Source organism: Asterias amurensis, chromosome 14, assembly GCF_032118995.1.
Source record: "Asterias amurensis chromosome 14, ASM3211899v1".
Classification (NCBI taxonomy): domain Eukaryota; kingdom Metazoa; phylum Echinodermata; class Asteroidea; order Forcipulatida; family Asteriidae; genus Asterias; species Asterias amurensis.
The window spans coordinates 2,860,394-2,880,132 of NC_092661.1; the positions used below are offsets into that span (position 1 = coordinate 2,860,394).

Consider the following 19,739-nt stretch of genomic DNA (forward strand, 5'->3'; position numbering starts at 1 on the left):
CAATAATGACTCTCTTCTCTGGGTGTCAGTCAGTCAGTCACTTGACCGAGAGGTTGTCTTCGGCCGACGCCTTCTCGAGAAACACTGATGGTCGCCTTCCACACATCCCTGGGTGTATTAATATCAGGTTATGAAAAATATGTTTAAAGCAATACCTTACAGTTCTTGCTTACAGCATTTTATACCATCTTAACTATTTCATTCTACTTACTATAGGAGTTTGGTTCACCTCCTGCTAAGCGGATTCGAAGCCTCGCTAGCTACAACACCAAAGCTTGGATCAATCAATGTAAAGAACTTACTCAAATGCTGTGGAATTGTCAAGACTCTGAGCCCTTTCGTTACTCAGTTGATGAAATGCTTTATCCGGTAAGTAATTATTATTTTTATTTTTATTTTTATTTTCGTTTACCCCTGTTTTGACTCACTCTTCCTTTTTGCAAATTAAAGGGAAGGTGCACTATTGGTAATTGTCAAAGACCAGTCTTTTCACTTGGTGTATCCCATCATAACCATAAAATAACAAACCAGTGAAAATTGGGGCTCCAATGCAGAGTGATTTTTTAATTGGTCCCAACCTTTCCACTAGCTTGCTCCAGTCATTGTTCTTAATTGGTCCCAACCTTACCTTTCCACTAGCTTGCTCTAGTCATCAGTCTTAATTGGTCCCAACCTTTCCACTAGCTTGCTCTAGTCATCGTTCTTAATTGGTCCCAACCTTTCCACTAGCTTGCTCCAGTCATTGTTCTTAATTGGTACCAACCTTACCTTTCCACTAGCTTGCTCTAGTCATCGTTCTTAATTGGTCCCAACCTTTCCACTAGCTTGCTCTAGTCATCGTTCTTAATTGGTCCCAACCTTTCCACTAGCTTGCTCTAGTCATAGTTCTTAATTGGTCCCAACCTTTCCACTAGCTTGCTCTAGTCATCGTTCTTAATTGGTCCCAACCTTTCCACTAGCTTGCTCTAGTCATCGTTCTTAATTGGTCCCAACCTTTCCACTAGCTTGCTCTAGTCATCGTTCTTAATTGGTCCCAACCTTTCCACTAGCTTGCTCTAGTCATCGTTCTTAATTGGTCCCAACCTTTCCACTAGCTTGCTCTAGTCATCGTTCTTAATTGGTCCCAACCTTACCTTTCCACTAGCTTGCTCTAGTCATCGTTCTTAATTGGTCCCAACCTTTCCACTAGCTTGCTCTAGTCATCGTTCTTAATTGGTCCCAACCTTTCCACTAGCTTGCTCTAGTCATCGTTCTTAATTAGTCCCAACCTTTCCACTAGCTTGCTCTAGTCATCGTTCTTAATTGGTCCCAACCTTTCCACTAGCTTGCTCTAGTCATCGTTCTTAATTGGTCCCAACCTTTCCACTAGCTTGCTCTAGTCATCGTTCTTAATTGGTCCCAACCTTTCCACTAGCTTGCTCTAGTCATCGTTCTTAATTGGTCCCAACCTTTCCACTAGCTTGCTCTAGTCATCGTTCTTAATTGATCCCAACCTTTCCACTAGCTTGCTCTAGTCATCGTTCTTAATTGGTCCCAACCTTTCCACTAGCTTGCTCTAGTCACCGTTCTTAATTGGTCCCAACCTTTCCACTAGCTTGCTCTAGTCATCGTTCTTAATTAGTCCCAACCTTTCCACTAGCTTGCTCTAGTCATCGTTCTTAATTGGTCCCAACCTTTCCACTAGCTTGCTCTAGTCATCGTTCTTAATTGGTCCCAACCTTTCCACTAGCTTGCTCTAGTCATCGTTCTTAATTGGTCCCAACCTTTCTACTAGCTTGCTCTAGTCATCGTTCTTAATTGGTCCCAACCTTTCCACTAGCTTGCTCTAGTCATCGTTCTTAATTGGTCCCAACCTTTCCACTAGCTTGCTCTAGTCATCGTTCTTTGTTATCTTTTCCCTGTAGGATTATCGTACCATCATAGACACCCCTATGGACTTGAACACAGTCCGAGAGCAACTTGCAGGACTGATCTACCAAGACCCCATGGAATTCTGTAAAGACGTACGCCTCGTCTTCACCAACTCAAAAAGCTACACCCCAAACAAAAAATCCAAGGTAAATGTTTCCCCTAAGCTTTTTTGGCATACTACTTAATAAGTTGAACTCCTGAGGAGTATGCAGCATAAGGCTCAAAATGGGCGTGGTTATTAACAATCAATCACACACACCATGTAGATAAGCAGCCAGTACCTGCTCAAACATATGATTGGAACGGCCTCTAGCTACCTGGCAACCTCGGTAGTCTAGTTGGTAAGACACTGCTCTAGAATTGCAAGGGTCGTGGGTTGGAATCCCACCTGTGTAATATGCCTGTGTTTTTTTTTCACAGAGCTCAGGAAAGTACTGAGTATATACAGTGCTTACACACATCGGTGTATATGAATAAAACCAAAATTAACAATGTAATATTAATGTTACCACTCTCGTATGAGCTGTTGTAGTTCTGAGAAGAACCGATGGTTTAACATCTTAACTTTCGATCAGTATGCTCTGATCATCTTCAGAAGAAGGCGATTTGAGCATGTTGATGGAGCATACTGATTGAAATGTCTCAGCTGTTTTACCATTATTGGTTATCTCACAACCACCATAGCCCTACATGGTGTTTCCGCAAACCTTACTTGATTGTATCTTCACCATGCAAAATGTTTCACATCCTACTTAGAAAATTATTACCGCTAAATAAGTTTAGAAAATCTTTAATAAGTGACCTTACCTTTTCATTCTTTCTAACCATTTCAGATCTATTCCATGACGTTACGTTTATCAGCACTCTTCGAGGAGCAATTCCGACCAATTCTAAGCGACTACAAATCAGCTCTAAAGTATGAGAAGCAAGTCCGTTCAGGACTCAAAAGGTAAACCGTAAAAAAACATAATCATAAACACTTTTACAAAGATTTGGGTGCGTCCACACGGCTTCATAACGCAGATCAAGTTATTTTTCTAATTGATCACTCCATTCATACTGAAACCAACAGTTCTTTTCAGAATCACCCTAACTCATTTAGAGACACAGTACTCATTATATGGTGTTACCGCAAACCTTTCCGTATTGTATTACCACCATGCAAAGTTTCAAATCCTATTCTCTATTGCTTTAGTATTTCCTCTGCACGGAAAGCCAATATAAGCAGCGATGGTTTTAATCAATTCTCTGCAAGAGTGACAACCTTGTTATATTGCAAAGTACAAAAAGCTTTATATTGCTTTGTACAATAATTTTGTCTTCCTTCATGAATTATTGAATGCTTAAATTTCTAGCTGCTACTGTACTGTGTCCAATATTAATTGTTGTCTTGCTTTTGTGCAAAAAACAAATCATTTGTGTGTTTTCATTGCTTGATTCTATATGTTTGTATACTATTGATTGTTTTTGTGTCATAACAAGTCTTTTATGTGTGTCTCGATACTTGCAAAGATTACGCTTTTAAGTGTTTTTCAGTTTTGAAAAAAAATAATATCCATGACTTTTTACTATTGTGTACATTTCCTTTCCAGTTATACATCTGTTGTACTGGAAGCTTTCAGATTGTTTTTATGTGCACACATTCAGGACTCATCTATTTTATACTGCTTGCTGTTTTCTAGTTTGTGCAATAATTGATTTTATTGCTTTATTACTTTTTGTAAAAAAAAACTAACTGGGTAAAAATGTTGTATTTTGGGTTGGACAAAAATTTCCAAAGCATGGCAAACAGGGTTCACAAATTACATTAGGTCTAAATAGCTGTGTTGGCGGTCTCTGGGCGAATTATTTGAATATCCGGTTAATGGCGAAAAGGTTTTCCTATCCGCAACCGCGAATGCCTTTTTTTTCTTAACCGGATATCCGCATAGGGCGCGAATACCTATTTATAAACCGGATAGTTCTGTAATTACAGCCAAGTAACCGTTGGGTGCAAACTGTATGAATGTTTTGTCTGAATCCTTATGAAACTTCTATTAGGACAGCATAAAACAGCATAAGTTAAGTATTTAACTATGCTCACCTCCGTGAAGAGTTAAAACAATGACATTTCTGACGTAGTTTGTTCAAAGATTACAAAAGTTTTCCTTCACGTAGAATCAATCGCGATCAAAAGAAAAAACAAATCGCCATTTTAAATTAGATCCGGTCATTTTTATGAATGAACCGAGTGACACTGTCTAAAACTATATATTTTTTTTATTTTATGTTTTTTTATGTTTTTCGAATATCCGGTTAACTTTGGATAGTTGGCCAGCGGTATCTGAATAACCCAATTTCACTATTCGCTCAGCACTAGTGGTCTCCCTTTGTATGTAGACCGCAAACATTAGGCCTAGATAGCTTGGTTGGTGGAGGGCCAGCACGTTAATCTGGAGGCCCCACGTTCAAAGTCCCGCTCTCATCAATTCTTCTTTGCTTATTCCAAAATTTAAATAAAACTAGTTTTGATATACTTGCCAAGAAAGTTAGGTTAACACTGATCTAGCGCATTGCTGGCTTGAAATGTTTCTACAATTTTCAATTTTTTTAAAAGTTATGAATATCTTACCTGAATTAATATTTCCAAATGTTGAATAATTATAAGAATTTATTTTTAAGTTTGAGTGGAGGTCAAATAGCCACAGGCATGACATTTTTTAGTTTGATTTCAAATTTTGTTTTGCCCTTGGGAAAATTGTAATCATTAGATAGCCTGAAAAGTTCAATTAAAGCCAACACCATGTATGCATGAATGCCCTTGTACTCTATAATAAATATTACAACTTTTTTTCTGAGAACCAAATATCCAGTTTTTAACGAGTTCCTTTTGAAAATTACAGAAATAAGAGCTTGAAATCACGCAGGAAATCACGTCGCCCATCCACCGAAGCCTCGTCCTCTAACAGTGAAGCCTCGTCATCTCACAGCGAAGAAGACGAGGAGACAGAGAGCCCTCCTCGGGCGGGGCCATCCAGGGTGGGGCCATCCAGGGTGGGGCCATCCAGGGTGGGGCCATCCAGGGTGGGGTCATCCAGGGCGGGGTCATCTAGGGCGGGGCCATCCAGAGAGAACTCAGCCAGCGTCGCCAGACCTAGTACTTCAAGACAGTTAAATGCCAAAGAAAGTCCAACCAGTACCAGACTAAGTGCCAAGAACATTCCGTCCAAGAGTAAAAACTCAGGTCAGTATAAGAGAGGTAAAGACACTGGACACTTTTGGTCATTGTCAAAGACCATTCTTCTCACTTGCTGTATCTCAACATATGCATAGAATTACAAACCTGTGACAATTTGAGCTCAATTGGTCGTTGAAGTTGCGAGATAACAACGAAAGTAAAAAACACCCTTGTCACGCAAATTTGTGTGCTTTCAGATGCTTGATTTCGAGACCTCAAAATCTGATTCTGAGGTCTCAAAATCAAATCCGTGGAAAATATCTTCTTTCTTCAAAACTACGTCATTTCAGAGGAGGCCGATTCTCACAATGTTTTGTACTATCAACCTCTCCCCATTACTCGTTACCAAGTAAGGTTTTATGCTAACAGTTATTTTGAGTAATTACCAATAGTGTCCAGTACCTTTAAGGAGGGACAAGTTGTACAAGATCCGGTTGCTTAATATTGACACTTAACCACAGGTCTGAGGTCAGTGGTATTTAGCGATGGGCCAGTAAACTCAGGACAGGATTTTTCTTGTCTTTTTCGATTCAATAATAATACCTCACAGTGTTGAAAACTTACTTAAACAGCTACCTGAGCGGAATGTTTTCAACAGAAATGGTATTTTTACTTGTTTATAATGCACTCGTTCACTATTTTAATGTAATTTTAATATGTGTACACTTCTGAATTTTTCGTAATTATCGATTAAAAAATCAGGCCCCAACCTAAAGATTTTTTGAAAAACTAAAAAACACATCTGCCGTTGAGAGCGGGCGTCAAAGGACAATGCCGCTGACGTCATTTGTGGGAGTTTGCTTTGTTATACATCCACGCTGCAACAAAGTGGCTTTATCTACTTATGACATTTTGAGAGTGATTACGTAACGGGGCTTTTCGCAAACCTCGCAGAAAAGCTCTGGACAAGGGCATACAAAATGATTGTTTTTTTTACACAATTGAAACCTATTTATAATCATATGACTCGATTTCCTTATTCATCTAAAACATTTTAAGTGGAATTCAGCAAAGTTCTCGACTTGACATTTTCATTCAAGCAGGTCTTTAAGAAATGAAACCCAGATTGCTCAGGTCAAAGGCCCAAGTCTGTCTTTTGTAGATTTGTTTTTGTTCAACCCAAGTTGTGTAACAACTTTAATATGAAATATAATGGCACCCCTGAACAAAGATATTGACAAAAGAGGGACACTGCCAACATAGGGCTAGATATCTCAGTTGGTAGAGCGCTGGCACGTTAACCCAGAGGTCGTTGGTTCGAATCCCACTCAAGTCAATTTTTTGTTCAACCCCAAAAATCATAAAATATAATAATGATCAAATGTTGACACTGTTGAGTGACAACTTCAGGTATAAAAAAACAAGTAATATGGATAAATTTTGCGAATCCCAGAGCGCATTGTTAAGAGCAGAAAAAAACACTTGGCAGTTCATTGATGAACTGTTTAGAGTTGTGGTTCACCAAGAATGTCTCGTTCACAAACCCATTGTATAAATTCATTTCAGGGAAATCAACGACATTTTCAAAAAGCGTTGCAGAAAGAGTGAAGAGGCAAACGAAATCCAGCAACACGAGGAAAGATGATTCGGGAGAAGAAAGTGAAGACCAAGACGAGAACAGTGAAGAAGAGGAGGAGGAGGAGGAAGAAGAAGAAAATGAGGAGGAGGAGGAGGAGGGGGAGGAAACAGACGTGGAGCAAGAAAAGAAAGATGAAGATGATGAAGATGATGAAGAAAATGAAGAAAATGAAGAAGAAGAAGAAGAAGAAGAAGAAGAAGAAATTAAACCATTAAGACCAAAACGAAACGGGATGAGAAGAAACGTTGCCACAAGAAATTCTGGTAAGGGAAAGTTAATTATTTGGTGTTGGAAGATTGACTAACATGCCTGTGATTTGTTTTCACAGAGCTCGGGAAAGTACTGAGTATACAGTGCTAACATGCATCGGTGTATATGAACAAAATTGAAGGTTGGGTTTAGTGTTCTTCTCTTAGTCTTCAATAAGGAATTCAGGTAAATGGTTATCAAAGGGAAATTAAACCTATGTTTTTTATCCATTACATTGTAATATTTTTCATTTAATTTTCATTAAAAACAATTCTTGTCCAGCTCTTGACTGCTTTGTACTTCATTTGTTTATTATCCTCCTTTTTTCACCAATATGTATTTATGTTGATTGAATTGATTTAAAAACTGTTAATGTGAATTTGATTCCGCAGGTTCTAACTTGAGCAATGGTCACATGAAGCGGTACTCCACAAGAAATCAGCCAGTAGTAAGCGACAACGAAGAAGATGAAAATGAGGAGGAAGAGGGTTCGGACAGCGAAGATGGCAGCGAGAAGAATTCCGACTCGAGCAACGATTCGTCCTCAGCCACCGAAGACGTCTCAAACTCGGACAATAGCTCCGATGAGAAGTCGAGGGATAGTGACACGGACAATTATATGTCGGATGATGCGCGTAACCATCGCACGCGGTCTGACCGATCAAGAGCGAGGTCCACATCAAAGCGGAAGAGCAGGAGGAGTACGTCAAGTTCGGAGGCGATAAGTCGACGATCTAACCGAGTAAACACGAGAACGAGAGGACGCTTTAACTCCAGTGATTTTGAAACGGAGACTGTCGCAGCGGCGAGCTCGAGCCGCAAGCCTAAGACTCGTAATCAGGGAAAGCAGACTGTGATTTATAGGGACCTGGACGAGGAGAGTGAGAATCAGTCGTACGACAGCGAGGAGGTCTCAGACGATGCGGAAGAGGATGTTCCGACGACAGTGTCGAGTCGAGGGAGAGTGCGACGGTTGACTCAACGAGCGAGATTAAGCATTATGGGAGAGTAGATCTGCAATCTTGACCAATTAAGAACAATTTGATAATAGTTGTAACCCTCCGCGTCACATCGCACTCCTTCTCGCCCTCACCCAAATACAGGCCTGTATGCTGTCCCTTGAAAGGGCAAGGGCACCAAGGCATTTTCTCCTTGGTAGAGGGCGCCCTTTGAGGAAATTGTAAATTTCTACTGAAGCAGTTGAAGGGCACCAAGGCATTTTCTCCCTGGTAAAGGGGCACCCTATGAGGAAATTGTTAATTTCTACTGGAGCATTTTAAGGGCACCAAGGCAGTGACCAGGGGGCATGGAGGCCATCACCTTTGGTACCTCCGTGAAGTACCAGGCCTGCAAATGATGTTGATGTCTCATGTTGGGGCAAGGACTTTCCTCGCCTTCCACCTCTAGGACACAGGTTCAAATCAAGCCAGGGGCACTACGTGGATTTGGTTTGCAGTCCCTACCTGACTGCATGGATTTTGCCTGAGGTAGTTTATCTGGACAAGGTGGTCGGGTAGGTGTAGTGGTATCTCCTCGTCTCCAACTCTAGGACACTGGTTTGAATCCCACCTGGGTAAGGATTGGGTTTTCAGTCCCTACCTGACCGCAGGGGATTTCCGTAGACGAATTCTCTGGGATACAGCGAGATTTTGGTCGGTATTATGGGTCATATTTAGGCAGGTTGGTTCAATTTCAGATATGCGTCCATGAAAAGGCTATTTTTTTTACGATGAAACGTTTTTGCACTGACTTGTCGTTTTAACGCAAGTGCAAACCATTTCTCAGACACTGAGATAACGTCTCTACTTTTCCATACAATTCAATGCCAGGTTTTGCTGTTGGTTCCCTTTTGGTGCTGACATTATTTTCATTTTTCTTTTCTAAGTTTCATTCCATAAAAGTTTTTTGTGTTTTTTCATAAAATACTGTCAGTTTTCTACGAAGCAGTTTTCCATTTCATTCTGATAGTGAGGAATTGTTGGAGGTTAAAGTTGCTGGAAATGTCGGTGGGTTTTATCTTACTTTTGATAATTAGATGAAATCACAGAATAAAATCTGAATAAATCCCAAAGAAAAGAGAGCCTTCAAACTTTCTTCAAATAAGGAAAGCCTTCTCCAAAGGGAGAAATAAGTAGTCCACAATGTGACTCAAACTCAATTCAACCTTAGAGCCCTCTTTTATTGAGACAGTTGGAGAACATTTGTATATATTTGACGGCAGATAACAAAATTATAAAAACCAGACACAATTTGTGCTTATCTTGCCATCAGATGAGTCATGTCCCTCAATTAGAGTTACATATCCTGTTTAAGAATAACAATAACAAGGATTAATTCCTTTTGTTGGATGAAGGGCACAGATAATGTTATGTCAACTCTCACTTTCGTAATTCAGCTAAAATAAACAACTTAATAGGAAATTAAAGGCACTGGACACTATTTGGTAATATTTGTCAAAGATCAGTGTTCTCACTTGGTGTATCCTAGCAGAATTATGCATAAAATAACAAATCTGTGAAAATGTTGGCTCAATTTGTCGTTGAAGTTGAAAGCAAATATTAAGAACACCAATGTTGAACACCATTATTGCTCAAATTTATATGTTTTTAGATCAGGCCTAAAGCTTTCTCAGATTCAAATGTGTTTTCTTTAGAAAGTACCTCTTTTTCAAAAACTTAAGTTACTTTTAGAGGGAGTCGTTTTTCACAATGTTTCATACACTCAATATCTATCCATTGCTCATTACCTAATAAGTTGTTTTGCTAATATATAATTTGATTACCAAATGTGTCCGGTACCTTTAACATGTTTAAAGGCAGTGGACACTATTGGTAGATGTCAAACACAAGTCCTCTCACTTGGTGTAACTCAACATATGCGTAACATAAAAAAACCTGTGACAATTTGAGCTCAATTAGATAACTATAAAAGAAAAAACACCCTTGTCACACGAAGTTATGTGCTTTCAGATGCTTTATTTGAGACTTCAAATTCTAAACTCAAAATCAGATTCATGGAAAAACACTTCTCGAAAACTACCTCACTTCAGTGGGAGCCGTTTCTCACAATGTTTTATACTATCAACCTCTCCCCATTACTTGTTACCAAGTAAGGTTTTATGGTAATGATTATTTTGAGTAATTACCAACAGTGTCCACTGCCTTTAAAAATAACAATAACAAGGGTCAATTCCTTTTGTTGGATAAAGGGCCCAGATAATTGTATGCCACTTCAGCTAAAATAAACAACTTTCATTGGAATTAAAGGCGCTGGACACATTTGGCAATTGTCAAAGATCAGTATTCTCACTTGGTGTATCCCAACATATGCATACAATAAAATAATTGTGAAAAGTTTGTCTCAATTGGTCATCGAAGTAGCAAGAAAGTAATAGGAACACCATTGTTGAAAAGACTCATTGTACAAATGAAATTGTTGCTTTCAGATGTCTGAGGAAGGCTTCATCAGGCCTAGTCTTGGCCCAAGACTATGGTGCTTGATATTGAATAGTGTACTGCGCTCAGTTGTAATAGGCCAAAGTGCGCCCGCCACGATATGATTTAGTTTATTGGACGGCTTGTAATCTAGACTATAATGTAGCTTGCCATTATAGTCTGGATTACAAGCCGTCCAGTAAACTAAATCGTACAGTGGCGGGTGCACTTTGGCGATATACAACTGCGTGTACACTATCAAGCACCATAGTCTTGGGCCAAGACTACATGTACATCAGGCCTGAAGTCTTTCTCAGATTCAAATACATAAGTAAGAAATAACCTCTTTCTTAAGAACTACTTTACTTCAGATGGAGCCGTTTCTCACAAAGTTGTATGCTATCAACAGCTCTCCATTGCTCATTACAAAATGAGTTGTTTTGGTAAAATATAGTTTGATTACCAAATGTGTCCAGTGCCTTTAGGCATTCGTTTCCTCAAAGCAAGTCATTGATCCAGGAACTTTCACAAAATGTTTTGTTATCTTTCTTGATACAAAGTTGCCAAAAAAATCAGCATGACTCTGACAATAATCAATATATGACACTGCTCTTACAAACAACAATAACATCTATTGTTTCCCTTTGTTTAAAGCAAGGAGAATGCACTTGACACTATTGGTAATTACTCAACATAATTGTTGGCATAACACCTTACTTGGTGTCGAGCAATAGAGAGTTGTTGACAGTATAAAACATTGAGAAACTGCTCCCTCTGAAGTAACGTATTAGAGAAAGAAGTAATTTTTCACTAAAACATTTGAATTGAATTCGAGACGTCAGGTGAGGTCTAAAATTTAAGCATCTAAAAGCACACAATTTGTGCGGCAAGGTGTTCTTCCATTATTCTCTTGCAACTTTGACGACCAACTGAGTCAAAATTTTCACAGGTTTGTTATTGTATGGATGTTGAGATACACCACGTGAGAATACTGGTCTTTGACAATTACCGAATGTGTCCAGTGTCTTTAACAAACATGGAGGAAGGAAACTAAATTTATGGAGTTCTGACCGTAGACAACGATGTGTGAACAAACTATTACAGCGTCCCTTTTAAACATCAAGATAATTAGTATATCAAAAGATCTCTTGAACGTTTTCCAAAGTGCATTCTTTGTCTCCTGACAAAGGCCACAGAAAATTCTTCCGCAAATCCTCAGTTTTGTTAGTTCAGCTAAAATATACAAATATCACTTCCTTATTCAAAACTAAAAATACCGTTTCCTCAACTTAAGTAATTGGTCCTGCTTAGGACTTAAAAAGTAATTTGGTCTGCCCTTCAAGTGAAATAAAATTTAGGTTTTTGTTGTAGTAGTTTTTTTTTTAAATCCTGTTTTATTTCGAACCATTCATGGAAATTAAAAACAAAGACTCAATCACAAATCCTCAATGCAAAATTGTTGTTTATCTGTTTTTGAACTGTTGTGCTATTTATCAAAACTCTAAATCACAATCAATTTAATTTATTGAAATTATTTGTCCTTACCCTTTAGAGAAATCAATGTTTAGTATTTTGCTGACAGGAACTGTAAGACCTTGCCCACTTATGAAGAGTTGAGGAGAATAATTATACTTTTGAAATAAAGTTGAGATTGGTAATTTATAACTTGTTGTGTTTGTGTCTTGTTGTTTACTAATAAAAAATACACTTGCCTATAGGTAATTACTCAAAATAATTGTTAGCATAAAAACTTACTTGGCAACGAGCAATGGAAAGCTGTTAAATATCAACATTTAAACCTTTATGAGCGTCAGCTGTGGTGGGCCGAGATGTAGAACAAAGAGCTACTCCAGTTGCTTTTTCCCTCGTACTGCATCTCTTTGGAACTCCTTGTCTGGTGCATGTTTCCCTTCATCCTATGATCTTCCATATTTTAAGAGGAATGTCAATTCCTACCTTCAGCTCCACTGTGTTTCTGCATGTCTACGTTTTCTTCCTTGTAGCCCTTTACCTAGAGTGGCTTTTAGCCTTGTTTTGTGCGACTTGCATAAAAAAAAAACATAGGGTAGCCACGCCCATTCAAGGGTTTTAATAGACCACCACCAAACACGTCTACATCTATGCTAATAAATGTCAAAGCCTTTCTCATCTAGACAAGGTGAGAAGACAATAAAGAAATTTCAGTTTTAGAAGTGGGAGGAAAACCCCAGATAATTATTCCAGAGAAAATTCACGAAGTCAAGTAGGGACTGAAAACCCAATCCACATAGTGCCCCTGGTGGGATTCGAACCGGGGTCCCCAGAGGTGGAAGGCAAACCAAGACAACATTGGGTTAAAAAAATAGAAGCACATTTTTTAACATGCCACAAGACTGCAAAAGATTGATTGCCGAGTTTTGACAGATTTTAAACGATAGTTATATATAGTTAAGTATAATTATTTTTAGGAACAGTCTACCAATCGTTAGCGACTGTGTTCAAACACTAATGCATGTTACATGTATGTTGTGCAATGCCCATGGTTTACCTGAACTTTATGTACGTTTCTCGTTAGTAAAGAGAAAAGAGCATCCATTGAATATAATCACTTTTGCAAAAATTGGACCATGTTATTTTAATCTAAGAGGAAGTCGGAATTATTGATCAGACATAAATATTATTAAATGCAGCGTCCCATTATGGGATAACAATCTTTACAACGAAGGTCCGTGTTTATAAAGCTTACAGAGCTCTTTGCTAAACAAAAACTGAGTAGGGCACCAGTCCCAACAATGTAAACTGAATGTAATTGTGGCTGGTAACCTGTTTCTGTTAAGCAATATATTTCCGTGCTTAGCGAGTTGTTGTGCTTACACAAAGCTGTATGAAATTTTTCCCATCAGAACAGTTTGGGTTTTATGATGAGCGGACCTTGTTGGCATATGAAGCAGGACAATGTTACTTTTATTGAAACTTCTGTCCGGCATTTACATATAGAATTCTTCACTGTGCACTGTTTTCATTCAGTGTGAAAGAAAAGATGTATCCATCAGTTGTTGTGGTTGTTCTTGTGTTGTCTTATGGATGCAGAGCGTGTGTCATAATGGGACATCCGGAGGATACCGTAGCCGAGGTAGGAGAGACTGCCACGCTGACGTGTAGTACTGACTTTACCGACTGTTCACATACTTTGCCTTATAGGTGCCAAATTCACTGGGAGCGTGAGACAAATGACGTATTTGAATCAATAACTGTCTGTACAACTGTGTATCGTGATAATAAAAACGTTTATTCAGTGTCTTCTGGTCCTGACTGGTCTTTGACTATTAGAGAAGTACAGGCCAGTGATATGAGGCGATACCAATGCAGTGTTTTCTCAGAATGGAAAAGTAACCACTGGGCTTATTCTTCCCCTGCAACACTCATCATACCATCACTAATCGACATCCGTGTCCAGCCTCCTCGTCCTCCAATAACAACGGGAGATAATGCTACATTTCACTGTACCATTCAGTCACAGCGTGGAGCTCTACCAACCCTCAATGTGAAATGGTTTCTGAATGGTACCAACGTCAGAACATTGCAAGATCAATCATTGATGTATCGTTTGGATAACGACGGATACATCTTAACATTTCTCAAGATAAGTGTTAACAACACCAACGTGTATTGTAAAGCATTCAGTGGAACTACATCTGTGAAAAAAAGTGATAAATATCTGATACTCATTCATCCTCAGAAGAAACCGATAACATCCACTACTCAAGTACCTGAGACTGAAGAGTCTCTCACCGTCAACCCTACTGAGTTTCACCCCGACACTGATGAGCCTTCTGCTACTCAAGTACCTGAGACTGAAGAGTCTCAGCCCAACTCTGGCAGCACAGGTTCCCGCAACATGGTGCCTTCACACTCAACAAGACCAACAGAGAAAAACAGACCAAGTGTGACCGTAGAGGGAGCACATCAGTCCCCACCCATCGATCCTTCTACCAAGAATCCTGATCTTAAACTCCAAGACTCATCCTCGGTTGATAATTCTACATTCATCATAGTAGGGGGAGTTGTCGCTGCTGTCTTCTTGATGCTAATCATCTCATTTCTTATCTATTGTCTCGTCTTCAAAAGACAATCCAAAGCGACACACAACACACATTCTGCATCTACATCTCAAGATGATGGAGGAGAAAGTGATGCAGACGGGATATCAGAAACCCAACTGCACGGAGACACTCCGAGATGTGATCAAGAAAATGAGCACACTACCTCTGCAGGCGAGACGTCAGTTGAGTCCCCGAGAGAAACAGTTACTGTAGAGGTGGCACCGGACTTACACCAGCAGGCAGACACAAAACATGATCAGGAAAATGTAGACAAACCTCTTTCCACTGAAACTGGTGAATCGGTCAAGGATGGGGAGAAACGTAACGACAGAAAGAGTCATCTTGAGTCAATGTATGCTGTGGTGGATAAAAGTGGCGCCAAAAGTAAGACACTTGGCGCCATTTCCACTGAGGATGCATCTCAGGAAAACTCAAGAGGTGGGAAGGATGGATCGAAGCTGAATCTTGGAACAGACACCGCTCAGACCTCGAGTGGTTACTCCAGTCCGTCTGAGCGTCAGAAACCAACCGTCGCTGTGAAGGCTTTGCCGGTACCAGGACGCGTCGCGTCCGGTCAGAAACCCCCTCGCGTCATTCCGTACCATCTCTCCAAACACCGAGCCAGCACCATGACCCACCAAGCCCAGGCCGGGCTAGAGCAGACGGCAGACCGTGGTGAGGAAGACGGTCTCGTCAAGGATGACCCAAGACAGAGGAATGTGGAAGGTCTGGTCTACGCTGACTTGAATCTATCGCGAGGATCAGCAAGAATCATCAACACGGAGGAGGAGACGCTTTATGCTGACATTGGAAACAAGAATTAGACTGTGAGTAGGATGAGGGGGGGGGGGGGGGGGTAAACGCACTTAAAAGGATGATAAAGTGAAATGAAATCAGAGAAAGAGATGGTAGAAAAGCAGTTATCACGTGTTCTTTTTTGGTCTCTCTCTAAAACAGCATCAAGTTTACTCATTGTACTTCAAAGTCTACTATCTAATGACAATGAACAGGCCTACGGGCTGTCAAAATGTTCTCAACAATTCATGCTTTGTCTCCTAATTCTTCATTTGCGTGTACACGATCCACCGCTATCAACCCCTGAGCTCCTTTCCATGTAGTATAAAGATTCCTGACAGTAAGCCTCAGTAACTAAAGAATATAGAGACTTGTGGAAGCCGTTAAAGTCACCTGGAAATTTAATTTTTTTTCTTTCAAACATAAGAGTATATGCTTCAAACAATAAAACAATTTTCTTAGTAATAATTTTTTGTCACGATTTATATGTTTAAAAAAGATATAAAGTTGTTTTGGGGGCTGACTCCGCCTACCCCTTTTGTGACGTCAATCGAGGCAGACTTTGCCTGCAATGCGTATGGTAAACACACGTGCAAAGTACATTTCAAAAAGTGTTTTTCTACATTCAGCAGCAATACACCTGGTCGGCATTGCCGGAAAAAAAAAAAAAATAAATAAAAAATTGAAACGTACAAACTCACGACTTGGTCCGTACATGTACTTTGCGATTGTGTTTACTCTACGCATTACAGGCAAAGTCTGCCTCGATTGACGTCACGAACAGCGCCCTCTCGGGTCGGGGTCTACTCTCAAAATAATTTGTAAATAACATAAGAACTGATTTTTAAAAACCTTAGTTGACTGTTTATTCACATTCCACTCATCAAAACACATATATTAGTGACAAAAGCTTTATTTTGTAAAAAATACCACTTCCAGGTGACTTTAAAAGATTTAATGGGTACTTTTTGTAACACAAAACACGATGTCCGCAGGTTTACAGTAAACTTACACAGTTTGAAGATAATGATGCTGGAAAGCTTCCCTGACAATATTATCTGCTGAGGTACGTTTTACATGCTAAAATAATTTTCGTCTCATGATCAATGAGACGAAAATTATTTCCATGACATTCTTTTACTCATTTCTCAAAAACCACAGCACCTCAGCAAGTTATTTATTTTCAGGGAAGCTTTCTACTTTCATTATCTTCAAACTGTGTAAGTTTAGTGTAAATCTGTGGACATTGTGTTTTTTGTCCTACAAAATAGACCCTTTAAATGTCTGTCGCGGTGATGATAGCGAAACGGCTCTCTCACATTATCTCACGCCGACTGCTGCTCTATGACTACTGCTCTCATTTAAAGACAATGAACACTATTGGTAATTAAGACTAGTCTTTACAGTTGGTGTATCTCAACATACGCATAAAATAACAAACCTGTGAAAATTTGAGCTCAATCGGTCGTCGAAGTTGCAAGAAAATGATGAAAGAAAAAACACCCTTGTTGAACGATTTTGCGTGCATTTCAAAAGGAATAAAAGACTTCTAACCAGAAGTCTTTAATTATTTGAGAGAGAAATTACCTCTTTCTCAAAATCTACGCTACTTCAGAGGGAGCCGTTTCTCACAATGTTTTATACTATCAACAGCTCTCCATTACTCGTTACCAAGTAAGTGTTTATGATAATATTTGTTTTGAGTAATTATCAAACGTGTCAATCCCTTTAAAAAATGAGAGCTTAGTCGTGAGAGCAGCCGTCTCGCGCAGAGCTAGCAGCAGTCTTTCAAGGTAGTTGCGACAGAGCCGTCTTGCTATCACCTCGACAGGCATGTAACGACTTGTCCACAAGTCTACTAATGTTGTTTATTATTGTTGCTCATGGGCGTGTTCTTTCCAGTTATAAGGAAGTCAGAATGGAACTTAAGAGGAATTAACACAGTTTAATGCCTACTCAGGAAACCCATTAATAGGAATTAAAGGGTCTATGTAACTTTTGTAGGACAAAAAACACAATGTCGTCAGATTTACAGTAAACTTACAAAGTTTGAAGATAATGATAGTAGAAAGCTTCCCTGAAAACATGACATGCTGAGGTGCTGTAGTTTTGGGGAAATGAGTAAAACAATGTCATGAAAATAATTTTCGTCTCATGAGACGAAAATTATTTTAATCATTTACAAACGTATTTCCATGACATTGTTTTACTCATTTCTCAAAAACTACAGCACCTCAGTAGATAACATTTGAAGGGAATTGCTTTCCACTATCAGTATCTTCAAACCCTATAAGTTTAATGTAAATCTTTGGACATTTTGAAGAGGTACCCAAAACCTTTAAGTTGTATTATTTCATTAATTTACTCAGAAAAATTTACTCAAGATGAGCACTTTAGCATATGATTTTATATAATTTATTTTCAAATACATGTAGTTTTTCAATAAACCGCATTTGTTTATTCAGATATCAAAGTTGTCTGCTTAAAGCCGCTTGACACTATTGGTAATTACTCAAAATAATTGTGAGCATAAAAACTTAATTGGTAACAAGCAATGGAGAGCTGTTGATAGTATAAAACATTGTGAGAAACTCTGAAGTAAAGGAACGTTGTTAAAGAAGTAGTCTTCATTAAAATATTTGAATTGAATTCGAGACCTAAACTGAGGTCTCGAATTCAAGCATCTGAAAGCACACAACTTGTGCGACAAGAGTGTTTTTCTTCCAATATTCTCTCGCAACTTCGACGACTAAGAGTTCAAATTTTTACAGGATTATTATTTTATGCACATGTTGAGATACACCAAGTGAGAAGACTGGTATTTGACTATTACTAAAGGTGCAGCAAAGTTGTCTGCTTTTAAAGGAAGGTTACAGAATTGGTAAGAAACTAAAATCGTGATGATCACAGATTTACATAAAACTTACACAGTCTAATGATGATGATAGTAGAAAACACCCCTTGAAATATTTCTGTCTGAAATGTCATATTTGATGAGAAATAAATTATCTAATTTCGCGTTTGGAGTTAATCGCTCAGTGAGCGTTTTATTCATTTTTGTTTTGGCACCGATGCAATGCAAAATTTTGTAATCGGTTTTCACTATTCTCTCGTGACCCAGATGTCCGATTGATCTCAAACTTCGACAGGTTTGTCAGTTTATGTTTAGGGTGGATTACATAAAGTGCTTACACTGCCAGCAACTGTTTTGTTAGCAAAAACAAATTCTGTAATCTTCCTTTAAACAACTCTGTATCAATTGTGCCCCGGTGGTCATTGCTAGAGTATGCAATAATTTGGCATCAATTTGTAGCAATGATAACTGTTGGGAGTATTTGACGAACCCATAAATGCCAAAAGATAAGCCAGTACATCACGGGATATATTATTTTAAAACCCAATTTAAAAATTTAAAAATTTATATCCTTCTTATCACTGTTTGACCTCAAAAGAGCAATTGTTTTGATAAAACCTTTTCTTGGCTGAGAAATGCTCAATAATTTATCAGGGCAAAGAACTACTTCTAACATTTTATATTGCACTTACCAAAACAACTTATACTGGTAAGTGCCTAATGGACGTTCAAGTTACAGCGTAGAAACTATTTATTCATAATCCATAATTCATAATTCTATAATTTATAGGGACAGGCCTTTAGTGTTGGTGTTTTAGTGCATAAAACATCTCAAACAAGGAGCAATTTCATTTTGAGAGATTTGTAATTACCAATAGTGTCCACTGCCTTTAAAGGAACACGTTGCCTTGGATCGGTCGAGTTGGTCTTTGAAAAGCGTTTGTATTTATTTGTTATAAAATGCATATGATTAGAAAGGTATTTTAAAAGTAGAATAAAATGATCCACACAAGTATCACTCGAAATTGCGTGGTTTTCCTTTTACCTCGTCGACAAACACGGTCGGCCATTTATGGGAGTCAATTTTTTGACTCCCATAAATGGCCGACCGTGTTAGTTCGCAAAGTAAAAGGAAAACCACGCAATTTCGAGGCATATTTGTGTGGATCATTATATTCTACTTTCAAAACATCTTTCTAACCATATGTATTTTCATAACGAACGGTTTCAAACGCTTTTTATAGACCAACTCGTCCGATCCAAGGCAACGTGTTCCTTTAAATATACGGTAATACAATGGGTCAAAATCAGAAACTTATACTGTAAAAACATCAATTGTCATAAGAAGCTCATCACAACAATTGTTACTAGTCAACCTACAATACGCCACACGAACATTTTAATGGTATCCTGCTCATAATAAGTAGTTCATCAAGGCCACGGACTCGCATAAATGTTTTAAAGCTGGAGGTCGCCAGGTTTAAATAACTGATTTTTTTTAAAGTGATGATAATTATCGGTAAACTGTGAAACTCTACGACGATAAAGCCAGAGTGAGACAATGGCCGTCTTGAGTGGTTTGATTTTCTTCTTGCTTGAGATGTTTCTTGAGGTTTCA

The 19,739-nt window shown here is 38.8% G+C and overlaps 1 protein-coding gene across 2 annotated transcripts in view; it reads left to right on the forward strand.

Moving 5' to 3' along the window:
* The window catches only part of LOC139946854 (bromodomain and WD repeat-containing protein 3-like), a 34,905-nt gene extending 24,381 nt beyond the window's left edge, over positions 1-10,524 (forward strand). For both annotated transcript variants that reach the window (XM_071944593.1, XM_071944594.1), the window contains 6 exons: positions 217-369; positions 1,905-2,057; positions 2,745-2,860; positions 4,794-5,134; positions 6,635-6,970; positions 7,349-10,524. In XM_071944593.1, the coding sequence (XP_071800694.1) occupies positions 217-369; positions 1,905-2,057; positions 2,745-2,860; positions 4,794-5,134; positions 6,635-6,970; positions 7,349-7,968 (1,719 nt within the window). In that variant the 3' untranslated portion in view covers positions 7,969-10,524. The remainder of the gene's footprint in view (positions 1-216; positions 370-1,904; positions 2,058-2,744; positions 2,861-4,793; positions 5,135-6,634; positions 6,971-7,348) is intronic.
* The last annotated feature ends 9,215 nt before the right edge of the window (positions 10,525-19,739 follow it).